At 47.4% G+C, this 20897-nt stretch overlaps 1 protein-coding gene across 2 annotated transcripts in view; it reads left to right on the top strand.

Moving 5' to 3' along the window:
- BRDT (bromodomain testis associated) overlaps nucleotides 1-20897 on the top strand; it is a 2469968-nt gene that overhangs the window by 100492 nt on the left and 2348579 nt on the right. For both annotated transcript variants that reach the window (XM_086953938.1, XM_086953937.1), the window contains exon 2: nucleotides 9062-9333. In XM_086953938.1, coding sequence (XP_086810064.1) covers nucleotides 9139-9333 — 195 coding nt within the window. In that variant the 5' untranslated portion in view covers nucleotides 9062-9138. The remainder of the gene's footprint in view (nucleotides 1-9061; nucleotides 9334-20897) is intronic.

Here is a 20897-nt window from a genome sequence, read left to right as displayed (position 1 = left end):
GTGGAGTTGCTGTCGTTGGCATTCTCGAGGTTGAAGTTCAGGTCTCCTAGGAGGATGTAGTCCGTGGACGCAAGGGTGTGCGTTCTGATGACGTCGGCGATGGAGTCGCTGAACTGCGGTCAGGGGCCCGGTGGTCTGTAAACGAGGGTTCTTTTGAGGGTGGTGTTGGGGTCGGTGTGGATCTGGAAGTGCAGGTGTTCAACGGTGATAAGCGTGTCGTCTGTGCTGGTCGAGATTCTGAGGGTGTTTCTGTGGACGATGGCGATTCCTCCTCCTGTTCCGTTGGTACGGCCATTGCGAGTGATCTTGTAGCAGTCAAGGATGGCTATGGCGACTCTGGTGCTGAGGAGGCGTTCATCCAGGTCTCCGTCAGGAAGGCGACATCTAGGGAGGTGGAGTCTAGTAGGTCCCAGAGTTTGACGTGTTTGCGGGCGGAGCGGGTGTTGAGTAGACTGCATTGGAGGCTTTTGCGACCTACCCCGGTGGGGGTAGTGGTGGTTTGAAGGCTGGTGTAGCGGCAGTTCCAGCAGGAGAAGGAGCCATGGGTCTGCTTCGGGGTGGCACGGAAGCAGGTGTGCGTGGAGGGTGCTGGCATTGTAGCGGCGTCGGGTGTTGTGGCGTTCGCGGGGACAGGGGGTCTGGCACTGGCTGCGGGCGGGTGCAGACGGGCTTGCCTTGGGCGTGGCCGTCATAAGAAGGGGAGGCGGGAGGGAGGAGCAGCTGGTTGTTCATTGCAAGCGTACTATCCATCCAGATAACTAGATTTTATATAACTGGTTTAGAGTCAGGCGGATTACCCATACAAGAAGGCCAAGTATACGGTAGCCTGGGTATGGCCATGTTGCCTAGTATCATTAGTTCTGTCTTCTCTCCGTTTAATTTTAGGCAACAATTCGACATCCAGTGAGACAATTTATTCAAGCAGGGAGCCAGTTGTTGGTTTCCTTGGCTGGGGCCTTTGGACAAAGAGACAATCAACTGGGTGTTGTCTGCGTAAGATACCAGCAAATGCAAACTCCTACACAATAGTGGCAAGCTGTCTCACTTATATATTAAATAGCGTAGAGCTAAGGGAAAAACCCTGTGGTACCCCATATTTAGTTGTCAGGTGATCAGAAATTCAGTCCTTTTCCATCGCTTGGTAGGATCGGCCTTCCGAAAAAGATAAGCCAGTCCAACGCCATTTCCTGGATTCCTATTTCCTTTAGTCTATTTTTTAAGATGGCATGATTGACGGTATCAAAGGCCCCACTGAGATCAAGTAAAAGGATGGCCCAGACCCTCCATTATCTGATAGGGCTTTGAGTTCCTCTGTAACTGCCTTGAGGGCTGCTTCCATGCTGTGTTGGGCACGGAAGCCCATCTGCGTTGGATGGAGAAGATTATTCTCCTCCAATTAGTGGACTAATGATCGGTTGACCTGTTTCTCCTAGAGTTTACTGAGGAGAGCGAGTAGAGAGATAGGTCGCAAATTACTAAGTGTGTCTGGATCCTGATTGGGTTTTTTCAGAATAGGTCTGATTACAGCATGCTTCCAATGTTGACGGACCATGCCAGACTCTAGTGACTTAAGTAGCATCATTAGTGGGGAAAGTATGACCTCTGTCGCCTTGAGAAAGGCCTTGGGGGTGCGGAGTCTAAAGGAGATCCTGATGTAGTGGACTTTAACAGATTGAGAATAGTCCTTCCTTGAGTTTGGGAAATTGTGATAAGTTCAATGATACAGATACAGCCCCAAGCCTATCTAAGCCCTCCTGTGTTGGTTCAGCGATGTTCTGAAAAAGGCTATAAATGTCTGTCACTTTCTTATGAAAGAAGGATGCTATTTCATTGCATCTTTCTTTGGAGGCCTGAGAAAAACCATTATTTTCAGGAGGGTATGTCAGAGTTTTGACTACTGTGAAAAGCTCCTTTGCAGAAATAAGTGCCTGAGTGATTTTATCTTCATAAAATTTAGTCTGTGCCTTTTTTAATTCACTGTGATAGGATCTAATGGAGAGTTTGTATTTAACTTTATCGTACTCCTTTCTCCAGTCCCTTTCCAGTCTTTTACATTGTTTTTTCAATATCAACAGATGGTTGTTGTACCATGGAACTTTGTTAGTCTGTTTTTGATAAGGTATTTTTTTCCATGGGACACATGCATCCAGAGACTGACCAATCAAGCTTTCCCACTGTTGGTAGTCCTCCTCCAGGCTACCAGCAACACTGGGGATAGTGTTCTTCAGGGTAGTTGAACAGATTTCAGGTTCGAGCTTCGACCAGTTCCTTGTGGCCGAGTGTGCGGCCTTAACCTTATACTGTTCAGCATGTTTAGGTAGTATGAGAAGAATGAGGTGGTGGTCGGACCAGGGAACTGGGATTACCTCCTATAACTTTTTGGAGAATATAAGGTCTAAAGTGTGTCCCTTGTTGTGAGTGGGTGTCGAACCAGTTGAGTTTAGTTGAAGGGCCTTCAGATCCTCCTACAGCCTTTTGGTGGTGGCAGGGGGGGGGGGGTGACGGGGGGGTGTCAGGAGCATCAAAAAAAAGGTTGAAATCACCCAGTATAGTTATATGGGGTTTCCACACTGATAGGCTAGCTAAAGTGTCTGGTAATGCTTCTAAGAATTTGGAACAGGGGCCCGGCGGCGTACATCAGAACACCCGAGTAGGTACAGGATGGAGGGAGTGGGATATGAAATTGAACACTTTCACACTCAGGAAGAGAGAGTGGGGTCGTAGAGCATTTAAAAGCAGCTCTAAAAATAATGGCAATTCTGCCCCCAGTTTTTCCTATCTAGTCTATGGATTTGGTAGCCTAGTGGGAGGGCAAGATGAATATCTGGCCCAGAACTATCATTAAGCCATGTTTCGGTGACAAATAGTACATCGAGGGAGTGTTCCTCCAGTAAATTTCTGACCACGATGACCTGCTTGGGGATTGATCAGGCATTAATTAATCCTAGTTTCCAGAAGGAATCTAGGGGCTTAGAATCAGTTGGGCGCTTGTCTTTATATGCGGGTATTTTAAAACCACACAGGTTACACTCTCCTTTGGGTTCAGTCGAATTATTGGAATCCAGCAGCGGTGCACACATGGGAGATGTTGAAGGCCTGAATGTTGGTAGCTGACACTTGTGTATTTCTGCCTAAGTGTATCGGGGGCAGGGTTCCTGGCCTCTGGTCTCTTTCGGGCGCAGACGGGCTTGCCTTTGCCGCGCCAGTCTGCCGCACGCCAGTCTCACAGCTAACATTTGAGGAGGAGGTGGGGTTGGGAACTAATCCGCCAATCACACCCCTCTACACAGAACTTTATGGTCCGGGTGGCCCAGTGCCTCTCTAAGGTGACCGTTTGCAAAGGAAGGAACCAGTGTCTCCGATTCCTCACCTGCAAGTGAAACAATCAAATTCAATTTTTACAAACACAATGAATTTTTAAAAGCAGGTAAACAATAGCCCCACGTTAAACTATTTAAAACTCCAAAATGCAAGCCCCACATATTGGCTTTGCACATGCTTTACATATGGTAGTGTGGCTTTTTATTTGATACTGGATGACCACGAGCACTCAGCCTTTGTCTGTGCAGCTACTAATTTCCTGTCTATACAGAGTTTTAAGCAGTGTATGTCACTGCCAAGGCTAGTTTTGTGCTTTAGGATGTAGTAAAATGCAAATGGTGTTTTAAACACTAAAAATGGCTAAATATAAACATTCTACAATTTAAGCGTTGTTACTTGCACTGGTGTGCAGTAATTGCTGTTCTTTACCCTCTCCACAATGATTTAAAAGCTGATATTACTGTTGTAGCCCTAATAATAGCCAATGCAGAGTGTACTAATGTAGCCTTATAGCCAACTGTAGCAGGCTATACCGGATAAATCCCTGCTCCATCGTTTGGGTGAGGACCTTCAACAAGGGAGCAGGCCTTTTAATGGCTGGTATAGTCTAGCTACGGCGGGCTATAAGGCAATTGGATTGTTCCGCCTCATATGGGCAGAATGTTCTAATTAGTTAAAACAAAGACCTTACGGAGCCCGAGGGGTTAAAATCCCTTTGGCTCCGTGAGGCCTTTGTTCACAGCTCATGCTGTAAAAGTCAAATATTAGAATGTTGGAACTCCAGGCTTTTACCAGCCATTAGAAGTCTGGAGCTACTCCACTGTCTTCAATCGAGCGCTCAACATTACAATGTTCTACTAAGTAGGTAAGTAGGTGTGAGAAGTTGGCCTGGTATATAATGCTCACTAATTCTTAGTGATCACTTTGTACCATGCCAAGCAACCCTTATGATGATTGGTTGTAATTCAACCTTGTAGACCAGTTATCCTAGTGGTAACGTGGACAAAACAGTCTTAGGCTAAACTCTGAAAGGCATGTGAAGCCAGCTGTATTACCATACACAACCCCCTTGAATACCAAATGAAAGGGACACCACACAGATATATATTGAAAATATATATTGATTTATTAACTATAAAATCCCCTGGACTCTTTATGAGCACAGAAGCACAAGCGTTAAATCACAAGACAGTTTAAAATACACAAAAGTTGCACAATATGGATGAGCCCTAGGGGCCACCTAAACCATATACTAAGAAAGTGGTATAAGAGATACCAATAGGAAAGGGAACAGGCCTAGGGCCTTGGGAATCGCTGGAGCTATTCGAGACTAGCAGTGACTAAGTCGGGAAAGGCCCGCGGGACTCGGGTGCAGTGTTCAAAGTGCACGCACTTTCCAATGTAAAGTCTATGGTGCGTAAAAAGTACAAAGTTAGATAGTTAGGAACCTTCCGAGTGACCTAGAACGCTGAAACTTAAGACACAGGCCCTTGAGATGTGTACCAGTGTAGGAACACCGGCGGAGCTGAGTTACCTCATCCACAGGAAGCGGGTGCACAGGGTCGAAGTAGTGTCGGGTTTCGCCACGCTGGTCGATGGTGCTTGGAGCTGAAGATGCTGCAGGCGGCTCGATGTGAAGAGTTCCGGTGGATCCAAGGGAGGATCTGGAGTTGTGAAGACCTGAAAGCAGAGGGGACAATGTTCAAAGTCACTAGCCAGTGACTACCGTGGAACCAGATTGGAACCAGGCGATGTCTGGTGCAAACAGGCGTTGTCGTGTAGCTTCTCTCTGCAGCCACGTGGACACCGGGGGTCGAGGACGTCCAGGAGTCGGTCACGAGCTGTCCCACGCAGGCTTCTCGCTGTTGGCGGTGTCGGCGACCTGATTGGAGCAAACAGGCCTTGGCTAATGCAAGCCACGCAGGAATCGAAAGAGGCTTAACACTCGGACCAGCAAGGTCAGAGCGAGTGCTCCTTTTCACAGGAGCTTGGGTGAGTCTGGAGCAACCAGACCCGCTGTGTAGTTCGTCGGTTTCGTCGCCAAGATGGCCGCTGACCACGTGGCTAGTGGCCGGGATGGCGCGCTGAGTGGCACAATGCAAAAGGGCCCCACGCAGATCGTGGAGATGCTGGAGGGCTCTTCTTCGGTGCAAGGGCTGCTCGATGGTGGGGGTTCTCAGTCCCCAAAGCACAACGTCGAGGATACCTCAGAAGCTGCGCAGTCAGCTTTTCGAGTGTCTTCCAAGAGGGCCGGTCCCACGTCACTCGGTGCCTCCACGGGTCCCTTCTTTGCAGGGACTGTGGATCGGGCTCGGAGAGGTCTGGGAGTCTGGTTCTTGTCGGGCTCTGGGCTCGGGAGGCGGCGGCAAAGCAGACGTAGAGTTGCTGGTTGGTACCTGTATTCACAGGGTGGCCACTCCTAGGCCACAAGGGAGATTCTCTTCAGTCTTCTGAGCAGCAGAATGTCGAAGTCCAGTCTTCTTCTTGTTTAAAGTTGATTTCAGGATGATCTGCTGTGCAATGGCACTGCTCCCACTCTTATTCCCAATCTGAGGGGTGGATTACCTACTAGGTCCCTCCTCTGGGAGGAAGGGGGGCGGTTACACCCCCTTTCCTTTGTCCAGTTCCGCGCCAAGCCTGGGTCTGGAAAGTCCCAGGACCGGTTTGGACTGGCCTATGCACGGGGACACCTTGTGTGCCCCGGGCATGTCTGATTCTATTCAGCCCTGTCCTACCCAATACACAAAACCCTGTCTGGGGTGGTGCTCGCACCTCCCAAGGCAGGAAACCCTTTGTCCAGGCCACCATCTGCCGAGTTTCGGTCAGCAGCAGGAGGCCAGACTCGTGTCTGTGGTGGCAGCATCCATTTTGTGATGCTGAGGCTCTGGTTAACTTTTAACCGGGTTTAAGGCTACACACATGTTGTGTCCCTCTAGAAGGGTGGAATGCTATCCCCGTCGACAGAACTGTCGAGGGGATAGTATTCCAATTCGTATGACACCTTACTCGACATGTTTTGATAAAGCCAAACCAAAGATAGCATTTAACCGCGAGGATTATAATGCACTTAAGAGTATATGGTATGGCAATATCCCGGAACAGCTTAGGGAGTGGTTCCCGACAGCTGCAGACTGGCTCAGCTCATGCTAGAGCACCATCTCACATATTTCCAAGCACTCTGCCTCCAGGATTGATGAGCCCTTCCATAGGAGTGGCTGATAGGAACATATGTGTCCAGTTTAGGGTTAGGCACAGGCATACTGTACCTAAGCAAGAGGTGATTACACCAACTTACCCCAGCTGAGTGATCAGCCAGTTGTGTCCAATATGGAGGCCAGGCCAGGGGTGGCACAATACATGCTGCAGCCCCTGGTAGGCCTTGGAAACACCTATGCCCTGGGTACCTAGGGTACATTGTTACAGGGGCCAATAAGGTGAACCAGTTCCAATTTGTAATGCACCTAAAGTGCATTTGCAGTAATTTAGAGAGAGAACAGCAGGCTGTGGGTCTGATTAGCAGGCCCACAGCCACATTAAGTCATAAACCAGTGAAGCAAAAAGCAAAAATTTTGGGGTGACCATAGGATAGCAGACCCTACTCTCCTACAGTAGGTTCTTCTTGATTAGTCTAAAGTTGCATGCTCTGGATCTGGTCAAATAAGATTACCAGTATGACCCGAACAGTAGCAAGTTTCACGTAGCCTTAGTGAATACAAGGTAGTGCAAGTCATGTTTATCTTTATCATTGCTAGCTAGCTGGAAGCTTTAGTGTTTAATACAACATACCTAACAGCAGCCTGTGCACGGTTTAAAACACTGCACCTAGTCCTGATTCCATTTCTAAGCCTCATGGTTGTCTGCTTTATCTACTGATCCAGCGCTCTGATTGAAAAACTGTCTCACAAACGCTACCTAACACCTCAATACTCACCTTCAAACATTAAACACTCATACAGGCCCATAACACCAATGAGACAATTTTTGAGCAACCTAATCAGGTGATTTGATTTGGAAACCTATTCACATAATATTTACATTATTATATACAACTGCAGTTTTAAACATATTCTTGCCTATAAATCAAATCACTCAAGGCGATAGATCAACTGATGGAAACTAGACCATGAATAAACAAGACAAGCTTGTCTTTTTCAAATCTAATTTATTAACTTTATTTTTCATAAGAATGAGCATTTATGTTTTAGAATCTTTATTTAATTCTCAAATAAGAAAGCAGCATTTTATTAGGAAATGAATTAACGGACTAACATTATTTAAGCAAATTCAGAAGCATGAATTATTAGCAAAATAACAGTTTCCATTCCCTAAATCTATTTCCCTCTCTATTTCTCACTTCACCTGAAAAAGAAAATATCATTTAAAGTCTGCTGTCCTTACGTGCGCCAAAACGTCCAACAGCACGTCACGTCATTCAAGAATCAGGAAGCAAGAGTTTTACCCTACTCGTGATGTCAGGTTTTATACCTTTTCTCTATCTAAACTTTCTACATTCTACATTCTTTCAATGAAATCCAAGCTTCTCATTGGCTGACCCATGTCAGTCCACTGTTAGGTCATCTCCGAATTTTGACCAAGTCCAGGCTTCATATAAGTCCTATTGTCTATTCATTTACACGTTTCTCCGTTTCCTCAGAAAAGTTACTTTTCTCGAGTTCAGAACATTGCTTCCTAATCTTGGCAGACACTTTCTTCCTGTCCTTGGGCCTTCTCTCCGTGAGCACATTTTATTCAAGCAAAGAACTGTTCTTTTAATTAATTTTTGTGCAGTAAAAATCTCCACTACTGCGTGAATGCAAGGCTCCACTCTGGACAAGGTTTCACGTCTGCATCTCTGTCAGTCAATTTTCAAATCATCTTTTAGGCCTTTCTTTTGGAAACTATTATTAAACAAACACAAGACATCGATTAATTAAAGAATTGAGACCCATTCTGTTACTCTCCCCCTTTACTAATTAACCCTGTTAATTGTGTTACCTAGCAGAAGCACGAATATGCAGCATTTATATTTACTTTCCCTCTAGGAACCGCACGAACTCCATGAGCTTTTATCACAGAAGACATAACATAAGCACACATAATAAGCACATGCCATTAGTTAAACTGCCGCATTTAATTCTGACAAAGACAATAGACAAGGTTAGTTTATTATTTTTCTTTTGCGTTTGCAACATAAAGCACATTAGTTTATCCCGCGTATACTGATGATTGCATTTTTAAACTAAGTTGATTAGTAATTTCACCACATTCTAATTAATTTGATTAATCATTATGGAAGATTAACTTTGCAAGTTTGAACAACATTTTGTTCTTCACCTTGCTCCATCACTACCTATTTCTAGAATTTCTGCATTGTGGAAGGATGTAATTTGAGAATCTCAAATGGCAATTTGCTGGGTAATACACGTCTAGTCTGAACACAAAGACCCAGCGAGCACAGTCTATGCACCGGCTCTCTGTCTTGTGTAGCTATCAAGGAATGCAGTTCTGTGAGAGGTTTCAAGAGACATGATGGTTGCTTGTAACTGATAAAATAGGAATGTAATATGTGAACTACACTTGAGTGAATCAGTGGGGAGAAATGTATGGTCAGCCTGTTTTAATTTTTGTCTTAGTTATAATCCTGCTAAATGAATTTGTCGAATGAAAACTAATGTTCTAGGACTATTGGAGAAACCTGCTACTGCATTTAGATTTCATAATATTTCTTTTTTCTCTTTAGGTAAATATTTATCTGGCTTGTGGACCTGATGCACACATAAATTGTGGCCCCAAAATCGAAAATAAAGTTGATGAACAATGTCAGTCCCACGAAGGCATCTTCAAGCAGTAATTGGGAATCCACCACCACCAGAATTTGTCAATCTACAAAAAAGTGGGCGCTTAACTAATCAACTTCAATATTTAGAAAAGGCGGTGTTCAAGACATTGTGGCGTCACAATTTTTCTTGGCCCTTTCAGCACCCTGTAGATGCTGTGAAGCTAAACATTCCTGTAAGGATTCATTTTAAGTACTGCATATGAAATGTTACAAAATGTTGTAAGTTATTTACGGTATTTTCAAAATGATATTACATGTGCTTGGGAAAGGGGCATCTCGGCTCAACAGCTTTCCTCTTTTTTGGGATTGCTTTGTGGCATCAGAATAACATAATTGATTCTGATTAATTGTTGCAGCCTAGTATGGCTGAGGCACTGTTGAGTTCATTTCTATTTTGTAGTTTTGCAGTTAGAATTTACTTCTATTCAATGTGAAGTTGCTAAGGTTGACTTAATATTTAAATCATCCACATTACAACAAACACTGCATCCTCCTCCAACATCTGTTCTCTTTGTACTTGATCCTTTATTTACAACCTGTACCCTTACTGACTTCATTTCTGCAGATTTATGGAATGGGAGGCCCTTATCAGTACTTTGAGGATGTCATCCTTGTGCAGCACTAAGTAAAGCAGTTGGAGGTCCAGCGATATGAGTTGTCATTCATGCACCTCCCTTGCAGCCTGATTTTCCAGCCAAAACATTCATGGCACCCATGAGGCTGGCACACATATTTATTTTTTGAGTGCCTCCATTTAATCTTGCTGAGAGCTTTTAGCTGGCTTGCAATCCAAATTTACGTTTTGACTCTAGCTTCTGGCACAAGCCGGGAGGGTTAAGAAATAATGATCTTGTAGGTCGTCATTTATGGTTGCTGACCCTAGTCGGTTACTCTTGGTGACCAGGGCCTGACTCCTACCAGTCACTAGAGTAGACACCTCATTGTCTGTGCCTGCCTTTGTCACTTTTCGCTTTGCTGTAAATTCCTGTTTTGTGCCAGTTATCAGTGTATTCTCCCACTCACTCTCTTAGTACTTATCATTAAAGTCTACCTTCAAGCATCTGCTCATCCTTCAATTCCTCTGTCAGTCCCAGCCCAGTTATTGTCTCCTGCTGCTCTGCTTGCACCAAAGGCCCTAATGACCAAATTATAATAAAGCTGGAAGAAAATATTTTTGATACATTTTAAATACCAGTGTATACTCCACTTTATCATAATAGTGTGATATGTTCATAGCATAGTTCCTTCTGTTAGTATGAAATGCTATTTGGTGCCAACAAGCATCACCTACAGTCATATTTCCATAGTTGAATCCGGTGTGTTGCCCGTGAATATAAACACTTAAGCTGTACTGACCTTGCATATCATTAGGTAAACTTTAACTCCGGCTTCTCCAATGAGTAGCTCTTGAGCTACTGATAGCTCTCCAGCTACCTGTAAGTAGCTCTCCTGTGTTCAGTCCAGCCTACTAAATTAGAAGCTTATTCATGGTTAATTATTTGTTTTATTTATAAATGTAACCTTTATTTGTCCTTTTCAATGAAGTCACAATAGGTGTGCAGTTTCAAACATTGCGGACAGGTGGGATGCACGGCAAAGTGCAGCTATGTCGGCAGTACATTGATATATGATAAGAGTTTGTCATCATGGTATTAGAAAAATCAGTCCAAATCCTCCTCAGTCATACCTTCACCTGCATCAGTCATGTTGGTCGCTTACATTTGCATCAGGGGTTAAGAACACGTTGCATATCTCCCTCCACGCCTAAAGATCCTCTTCCAATTTTTCATCCCTCTGACTGGCCTTTATGTGGGCCTCCTCCCCCCCAGCGCCCACTCACACACATCCCTTAACCACTCATCTACTGTGGGAGTATGCTTTCCCATCCGTGTTATTTCAACCGTGTGCTTTGCTTGAATCAGAAGTAGTTGCAAGAGTTTATACCTCATCCTACGCTTTTTGCAGTATGTCCCAATAAGCTGTGTAGCCTGTACCCCCCGTCACCAACTCCACCACCTGTGTCAAAAATTGGTACACCTCAGGACATCCCCATAATAAATGCAAAAAATCTGTCCCTAATGTGCCGCATCGAGACTGGATCGATGCAGTGCAGCCTCACTGGTGTCATGTATGTGCGGTGTAAGTAGTTGAAATGTATCAACTTGGAGTGCACATTGCAAGATACCGTGTTTGTGAGTGCACATATTGCTTTTCCTTTCTTCTCACTTAGGGGTTCTGTCATGTCCCCATCCCATGCCGTCCGAGCCCTGGGTGGAGGGCGCACGGAGTCGGCTCTTATGGCATTGTATAGGAGAGAGAGATAAGCTGATGCCCAGGACCACAGGTGAGTATTGTATCCAGAGTTTGTGTCATCCGTGGGACTTTGGGATATGTGGGCCATGTTGCCACAACAAAATACAGAAGTCCGGCATACTGTAAAAATTGGCCCTGACCTAGTCCAAAGCACTCACAGTCCTGCTGAAATGAGATGAAGGTTTGATTTGGGAACAAGTCTGCTAATACCGGGCAACCCGACTCCCACCATGCCTGGAATGACATATTTTCCATCATTTTCTGCACTGGGGCAAGAATCCATACAGAGAGTTTTTGATGAAATGGTGTGTGTCTTCATATTCATTCTACAAATGACTGCCATATGCTCATAGTCTGTTTGAATAAATGGAGCACATCATCTGAGGTACCCATGCCCTCCATCAGTGCCATTTGGAGCCTGTCCGGCTGGACTCTTCCCCCTAAGTATGCTTTTTTTTCCCCCCGGTTGTGCCCCTCATCAAACCCCCGGGTCCCGTGTTGTAGGTGAGCTGCATAGTAATATGAATCAATCTTGACGGCTACCAGTCAACCTTCCTCATACAGCCAAGTCAGAGTGTTCAAGGCAACTCTACTACAACAGCCAGCTCAGTATAGGGATATCAGTACTGAGTTCAAGTGCTTGAATACTCTCGTGGGAATACTGCACAATGAGTTTTGGACCACATACAGACAACGCAGTAGTACCACCATCTTTGTCACTCTCCCTCATGGGCAGGCTGGTTGCGTCTGAGTGTTCCAGAAGGGCACCGACCGCTTCAGTGCTTCGATCACCCTGTTCACATTGAGGTGTAGCAATTGCGAGTCCTCAAGTGCAACCGGTACCCCAACTATAAAAAATGTCCTGTCTCCCATTGCAATCCAAGACTTGGAAAACGCTCCAGCAGCAGTACAGACAAAGCAGCCAGTGGGAAAAGCAGGGACTTATACTTTTTGAAGCGCAATACGAACTAATCGCCAATGTCTTCCATGAGCTGCAATAGCTTAGGTATCACATCTCGAGGAGAAGCATCATCCGCATATAGTGATATTACGTGACATCTGCCCCCAGTCCGTGCACCCCAACACTCGAAGTCCTTTCGAGCCCAAACTGCCATGGGTTCGATGGCTAGCATGTACAGCAGCAGCAACATTGGTCAACCCTGTCTTGTGTCCCGCCCGAATGTCCACATCTCGGACTGGCTCAGGCCTACATGTACCCGAGCACTCAGCTCTGTATAGAGGACTTTGACCCATTGGCAGAACCGCAGGCTGAATCCTGTTGCCCTCAATACTTCTGCAGATAGCCCCAGTCAACGGCTTTCTTGAGGTCTACTGCTCCTAGCACCAGTTCCTCATCCCTGTGTTGTACCTAGTGCATGATATGTGTTAATCGCCTTACATACATGCCCGTATTTCGTCTGGGTACGAACCCACATTGATCCTCATGTATCAGGTGGGGCATGTGTGGGGCCAGTCGTTTAGCCAGGGCTTTGAACAGTATTTTAACAGTTAATTATGGTGAGTGGGCGTTATTCCGCTGGGTCCTGGCAGTCACCCCCTGGTTTAAAAAGCATACTTGTTTCCCGCTCCTGCACAGTTGGGAGCAAAAGTCCGGCTCATATGCCTCCTCGAGCACCTGTAATAGGGACTGTGCAAGCTTCTCTGAGGAGGCCTGATAAAATTCAGACGGGAACCCATCTCCCCTCGGTGCCTTGGCCCTGGGTAGCTCCCGCAGTACCTCAAGTATCTCCTCTTCATTCTGTTGTACATCCAAATCTTTCTTCCCCTTAGGAACAGGACATTTCGGTCCTCCCAGATGGCCGGATCCTCTGTGTACACCTTATGTAAGTGCTGTTTGGACACTTCCAATAGGCCTGCCCTTGTGTGTACCATGCCCCCCCCCCCCCATGAGTTGCGTAAACAGTTAGTCAATGGGGGCGTCTGCTCCTTCCGTAAAATACAGGCCAGTAGGTGTCCAGATTTATTCTTTTTGGCGTGGAGCCGCTGGCGGTAATGACAGCTTATATTTGTCCAGCCTGTCCCGGATGTCACTTATTTGCTTGGAAAGCACACAATCGCGGCCGCTGTTGGTGGGGTGTGCTTGGTTCCCTGTCTGGACTTTCACTAAGGCGTCCTCTTCTTCCCTTAACTCCCGTTGTAGCTGACGTTGGACTCTGCATGGTAATCCCATGCCCACACCTAGCAGAACCGTTTTCATTTCCTCCCACTGTGTGACTCTGCTGGACGACTCCCTCCAATTGAGGGCCATATACTCAGTTAGTGCTAGGGACAGTGTCTCCCTCTCCTCCTGATCTTCCAGTATGTCGGATGGCATTCTCCACCTCTGAGGCCCTTGAACGGGGGCGTTCCACCAAACCACACAACTAGAGCGGGATTTGACAGGAATGAAAAATTTCCTGGCTAGCGTAACGGAAAGTTTCAATTCTATTAAGGACTCTGAGGCGAGGATTATGCTATTCTTTCCTCACTTTATTGAACAGCAGCCATTCAAAGAACACAGTCAAAAAACTACTATTCCATGAAACATAGGGAATAAACAAGTTTCAACAAAAAGAGTGTGTAGGTACAGTGTGTCCATGCGAGTCCACCAATCACAGGGCTCCAGATGTATCTTAGTCCTCTGTCAACCTCCAATCCCCCTCTTTCATCTCTCGTAGTCAGCCAGGCTGAATATTTCAAGAATCCCGTTTGTTGGAATCTCCTGTCAGAAGCAAAGAATATAATTAGGCGACCGCATTGGCTAAGTATTAGCCCTGTAGGGGAAACGCATGCATTGCAAATGAGAATATACAAATAGGCATTCTGAGATAATGTAAATGTAAATGTGGGGTACTTGTAAAGCGCACTGTTACTCTAACCGAGTGTCCTGGCGCTGCAGACCGCTGGGGAACCAGTCCTGCTTTTCCCTGTGAGATGGTCCCTTATCTGGGTATCTCCAGGGTGAAACCAGGCATCCCCGGTGTCTGTGGGGGGCCGTTGTAGAGATGAGGCAAGCTTAATGCCCAGAGTTACCAAGTGTGTTCCCAGCTTAGAGTAGGCACTGAGACGAGAATTATCGAGTCCGTTGACCCCTGGTCCACGACCCTGCCGCGTCGGGAATTGAACCCTGGTCCCAGGCCGTTCTCTGCTTACAGGTCTGCCGCCTCTAACCAGTGAGCCACACCTCTCCACAACCAGTGAGCCACACCTCTCCGAAACAGTGTACTTACTCCACTACGAGAGTGGGGAAAAATACATCAAGATGTACCCTGGGTGGGATAATCCTTGCCTCAGAGTCCTTAATAGAATTGAAATTTTCCGTTACCCTAGCTTGGAAATTTTTAATTCTATGTCAGGACCTGAGGCGAGGCTTACGCTAGTTTAAAGCATGGTCACCACCAAGTGAGCCATTTCAATAACCGGCTTAAAATAATATTGTTTAGAGGTCGAGCCTGAAGACCAGTCTGCATTCAGAATGGTTTCAAGACTAGCTCCCAGGGTAAACGCTTTCTTGGCCAATGCTCCTCTGGCCGAATGAGCACCAAAGAACCGATCAATTCCAGGTTCCTGCATTACCCACCTGACCCAACGGGCAATGGTGGGGGAAGAGACCGTTTTATGGGGCTTTTTGAGCGCAATAAGCAATTGCCGCTCCCCGGGAGGACGGAACTCCTCAAACATCTCCCCGTAAGCCTTGAGGCAAGAAACCATGCATAACTTCGGAGTATCTGGGAACGCGGGATAGGAAATGGTGTTTGTGCCACACTTCGTTCGTCTCTGAATCGTGAAGGTGACCCCTGTGGGGGAGAAAATCCTGATGGAAACATCCATGGCTCTCACATCCGAGACCCTTCGACAAGAGATAAGGCACAGAAGCATCGCCAACTTGGCTGACAGCTCCTTCTGCGAAAGGAATCTGTTCGGCTGCCAAGATAAAAATAGATTTAAAACCGGAGTATCCAGGTTCTGGAGGCAAGGAGAGGCGGATGCCCCAAAGGAGGCGACATACCGAAGGATGCTCACCCACCGGGGAGCCATATACAATAGTGTGACCTGCAGATATGGCAGAGCGGTAAGTGTTGATTGTGCGATACGCCAGCCCCTCCTCTGCTAGGGCGGCCAAAAAGATAGAGGTCACATCTGCTTCCACGGGATCGAGACTCCCTTGCAGACACCAACGATACCACCTTCTCTAGGTAGATCGGTATTGTTTGACAGTACTATCTGTATCGTTTGACAGTACTATCGGCCCAGGCTTTGGACATGAACCTCGCAGCTACTCCCGAAATGCCTGGGACCGTCCAGCATCCCCTGTTATCCGCTACGCCATCAGGGTGAGAGATCCCTGCTCTTTCAGCGGATGCAGAACTTTGTCCGGACTGAGGAGAGTCTGAAAGCGAGGGAGTGGGATTGGAAAGTCACAAGAAAGTTCCAGAAGAACCGGACACCAAGCTTGAGAACTCCAAATCAGGGATATGAGAACTACGTCCGCCCCTTGGCGACGAACCTGGGCTGAGACCCTGGTGAGCATGGCGAATGGGGGAAAGGCATAACCTTTCTCTTCTCACCAGTCCTGGAGGAAGGCGTCCGTTCGTGACGCCAGGGGATCCGGCCTACAACTTAAGAACCGGGGAAGCTGATGATTCAAGCGGGAAGCAAACAGGTCGACTGAAAACGGACCCTAGACGCTCTGAAGGTCCGCAAAGACCCCTGGATGCAATTTCCACAGACTCTTATCGTGAAAATGACACAAGTGGAAATCCACGACCTGATTGTGCTGACCCGGCAGGTATTCCGCTGTGACCAACACATGGTGATCCAGGCAGTATTGCCAAAGGGTCACTGCCAGGTCGGAGAGTGCTCTTGACTGTGTACCCCCAAGATGATTGATGTATCGCGCTGCCGATACGTTGTCCATCTTGAGTAGTACGCATGATCGGACTGAGTCCTTGGTCCAGCATTGGATCGCAAAAGACCCCGCTAAAAGCTCCAGGCAGTTGATATGCTACTTCTGCTCGTGGGGAGACCACACACACACCACCGGTAGTAAAGTACCCATACTGCGCGCCCCAGCCGGACCTGCTGGCGTCTGACTTGATGATGATGTATGGCACGGAGCCGAATATCGCGCGACCATTCAACCTTTCCATATTGGTGAGCCACCATTGCAGTTCCTCTCTGGCATCCGCCTGCGAGAGCCACTTTCTGTGAATATGATAGTCCCTTGCAAAGGTGTTGGGCTTTGAGGCACTGTAGTGAAGTGGCCCCGAGAAGATAGCCTGGATTGAGGCAGAGAGAAGGCCTATGATCCAGGCTAGCTGCCTTGGGGAGATCTGTTGAAGAGTGAGCGCTCTCCTGAGTTTGACGGATCTTCGTTGTCTTCCTGGAGGAAAGACTGAGGGTCGCTGCCACCGAATCGATGGAAAATCCAAGAAAAACGACCTGTCGGGAGGGAACCAGCATCTATTTCGCTTCGTTGATCACGAAGCCCAGGCCCTGAAGCAAGTTGACCGCAGTCTGAAGCGGACGAGTCAAGGTGTTCATTGGGCCATCAGTAAAATGTCGTCCAGGTAAACTATGAGGTGCATGCCGGACGCCCGTAGACTCTCGATCACTCGACGGATCACCTAGGTAAAGCACCAAGGGGCAGAGAAGAGGCTGAAGGGAAGATTGGTGAACTTAAACACCTTGTTGCACCATAGGAACTACAGGAACCTCCAGTGAGGAGGGAAAATGGGTACAGTCAGATAGGCGTCCTTGCGGTCAAGGCGCGCCATCCAATCGTTCGGTCGGAGGAGATCGCAGAGCAGATGGATTCCCGCCATCTTGAAGTAGCAGTACCCCAGCCACCCATTGAACTCGTGGAGATTAATGACGGGTCTCTGACCCCCATCGGACTTGTCCATCACAAAGAGAGTGCTGATCAACCCTCGCAGGTGGAGCAGAGTCTCCGCAATTGCCCCTTCGTGAAGGAGAGAACATACCTCCTGCTCGACCAGGGCAAAATCCGTCTAGGAGAAAACAAGAGCGCATGGTCGAACCGGTTGAGCAGGTTCTCCTTGAAATTCTATATGGATCCCCCGGACAGTTTGTAGGACCCAGGCCTCCCCCGTAACAGTAGTCCAAGCCTGGAAAAAATGCACAAGGTGGCCCCCCACTCTTAGAAGGGAAAAAGGGAGAACACTCACCAGAAGAGCTGGAGGCACCCCACCTCGACCGCCTCTGTTCTTGCCCCGTCATCCTCTTGTAGGATAGAAGTTGCCGAATCTGGCTGAGGGTTGGTAACTTTCTTGGTTGGAGCCTCGCCCTCTGCGTGAGTTTGGACAGCCGGATGAGCGGCCCCTAACTCTTCCAGCCCCTCGGAAAACCTGAGGGCAAAACACCTTCTTAATGGAGGACTGTGCTCGGTCTAAAGAGGTGATTGTATTAACAAAGTGCCCCAGCTCCTTTATAAAGGGCTCTCCGAAGAGCCCGCCCTGAGCAACTGGGCCTGCTTCAGAGTCGGCCAAGTCCCCAAGCTTGGGATCCATTTTAATGAGTAAAGATCGGCGGCACCCCGTCAAAATGGCACAGTTTGCATTTCCTAGAAACACCACCGCGCGTTGGGCCCAGGAAAAGAGGTGATCGGGGGAAATTATAGAGCCCGACAACTTGGCTTCATCAGCCATGTCTAGTATTTTCGTTATTGGGCCAAGGGTGTCCAGGAGTTTGTCCTGGCAAGCCCGCCAGGACCTGTCAATGCCCTTTTTTGGGTCCTTAACAAATTGTTGAAGGAATGTCGCCATCTGCGAATCAATATCTGGGGTGTTCGCCACCTTTCCCTCTAAGGAGTGGCGAGGACATTCCGCCCTGAGACAATTTTGTACCGTGGCCTCTAACGGCCGTCGGATGCGGCTGGCGACATACTGTGCTACCTTCTCGGAGGTTGCCCAATCTGAAGAGCGGGGATGCAGAATGTCGTCTGGATCGAACATCTGTGCAAATATTCTGAGCCTCCGAAGTAGGCGTTAGGTGTGAAGGGCGCCAGGGGCGAGAAAGGCGGCTTCATCATCGCCCGCTTGTTCAGGGTCCCCGGAGGTGGCTGGAGCTGTCGGTGGAGCAGAGCTTGTCAAGAAAGCCTGCTTAAGGCGCTCAAAGGCGTCCGTGTCAACCCCATGTCCCTGGGGTGCTTGGCGGAAGGGGGTTGAGCGTCATCAGGGGCTCAGTCGGAAGGTAGAGGCGCTGGGATGACCTAGCAGAAAACCCCCCACAGGCGAGAACAATAAGAGCACACAAACAAATCACCTGGGGGAAAACTTTCCACAAAAAAACGCAAAGGCAGACACCCAATAAAAGCGCATGAATAAGCACACAATTGTGACAGAATGACAGCACCACAGCTGAAACACACAATAGTCCCAATACTGTAAGCATTAAAGGTACCTATTAAAGGAATATAGAAAAAGGCACTCCTCTGGCTGCAAGCAGCGAAGAAAGCGGGGGATTGACATTGATCGAGGACTAAGATACATAGAGCCCTGTGATTGTCGCGTGGACACTCTGTAGCTGGACACTCTATTGTTGAAACTTGTTTATTCCCTATGTTTCATGGGAATAGTAGTTTTTTGACTGTTCTTTGAATGGCTGCTGTTCAATAAAGTGAGGAAAGAATAGCATAATCCTCGCCTCCGGTCCTGACATAGAATTGGGCCAAATGGTCACTTCCACCTCTGGGAAGGGTGCATCCCAGTCACTAGCACCCTGTCCAGTCTGCTATGTGTATTGTGCGTGGGTGAAGAACTTCTGTTCTGAGTTGGGTGCCTTTCATGCCTGGCATTCCGTAGCCCCAACTCCCTCATTACTGCTTGCAACTTTTTAGTTATCTGTGGTTTTGTAACACTCCTGGGTGGGTGTCTATCCAAGTCAGAATTTGGACACAGTTGAAGTCCTCCAACCACAGTAGTCGTGCATCAAGTTCTGTTATTAACTTTTGCATTGATTGAAAAAAATGCAGATTTGTCAGTGTTTTACATGTATGTATTTATTATAGTGCTATCACGGTCGTCTAGCATGCCTTGCAGTAGTACATATTGGCCATTTACATCAGCCTCCACAATGTAAGGGTGAACAGTATCCCCCGGGCCATCCTCACCAGTGTACAGCTAGTGTATATTGAGTAGAAGGAATGATTTTTGCCAGTCTGGCGGCCCCCTTATCGTCCAGATGTTTCCTGTAGACAGGCAATCAAGACACAATGTCTTTTTAGAAAGGCGATCACCCTATGACGCTTCGTGCATGTGCCCAGACCCCTGACGTTCCAACTTAGAGATCTAACTTTCGTTGTCATACTGGCGCATCATGAGAATCGCACTTTGCGTAGACCATTGACCACTGCTAACCATCTCCACCCACGCACACCCTCAGGACTCATAACAGTTAACAAATTGAATAACTAAACTCCCCACCCTCGAACAATGTACGTGCAACTGCACTGTCGTTATTGCCCACCCCATGCTTGTGCCAGGAAGTACACAGTTTCCCTAGATTTCCAACCGGGACTTTTGAAAAACCTCAGCGAAGCAAGTTACCCTACGAAGCCCTCCCATTAACAAACCAGCAATTCATTTTCAATGAATGAATTCTACTAATTCTCAACAGTGCCTAGATCTCAATCACAATCATACCCCACTTTCGCCCCTCCATAACTTCTTACCATCTCTCAGCGCAGCCATACTGCTCTCATCCATGTTCGCAGTCAATGCAGATGTACCTTCTCCCTTGCACCTACGAAGGAAGCATAAAAAGTATATGTGACCAGTTATCAAACTGTTTAGCCAGTCTTTCTCTTAATCCTGATCGGGCCCGGGGGCCAATTTCATCAAAGACTCGGGGACAACATCTGCAATTGGGCCAAGCGTCTGTAGCACTTCTTCCGGAACGAGTGGTATTGATGGGGTTGGTGATTGTGGGCCCCAGTCACCCGCTGTCCCCAGCTGCATGGTACCATCCTCTCCCACGGTGACCCTCCACTCTTCCTGCAAGTTGATGTGCTTTGATGCCATTGAACTGATCTTGAGCTGTGTCCTTTTGTTTGAACCGGTGCCTCATCTCCATCTTTGGCCATGTTGTTCACTCTCATCTCCCAAAATCTTCAGCTATTCCCACACCGTCTCCGGGGTCTCAAAGGAGTCTGCCTTGCCTTGTGTCAGTACGTTCAATTTAGCCCAGTAAATGAGCATATATTGCAGCTGTAGGTCCTTTAGCTTCCGCTTGACCCCCAGAAATGGCTTCCGTTGTTCTTGTACTTGTCTGGTGTAGTCAGGGTAAATAGTGATTTTATTGTTCCCATAGCTGAGGTCCTGCTGTTTCCTGGCTGCACGCAGGATACAATCTCTATCACAATAGTTTGACACTTTTGCTATTATGGCTTGCGGCTGGTATCTTG

Source organism: Lissotriton vulgaris, chromosome 1_1 (assembly GCF_964263255.1).
Source record: "Lissotriton vulgaris chromosome 1_1, aLisVul1.2, whole genome shotgun sequence".
Taxonomy (NCBI): domain Eukaryota; kingdom Metazoa; phylum Chordata; class Amphibia; order Caudata; family Salamandridae; genus Lissotriton; species Lissotriton vulgaris.
This window is presented reverse-complemented; position numbering and strand designations above follow the sequence as displayed.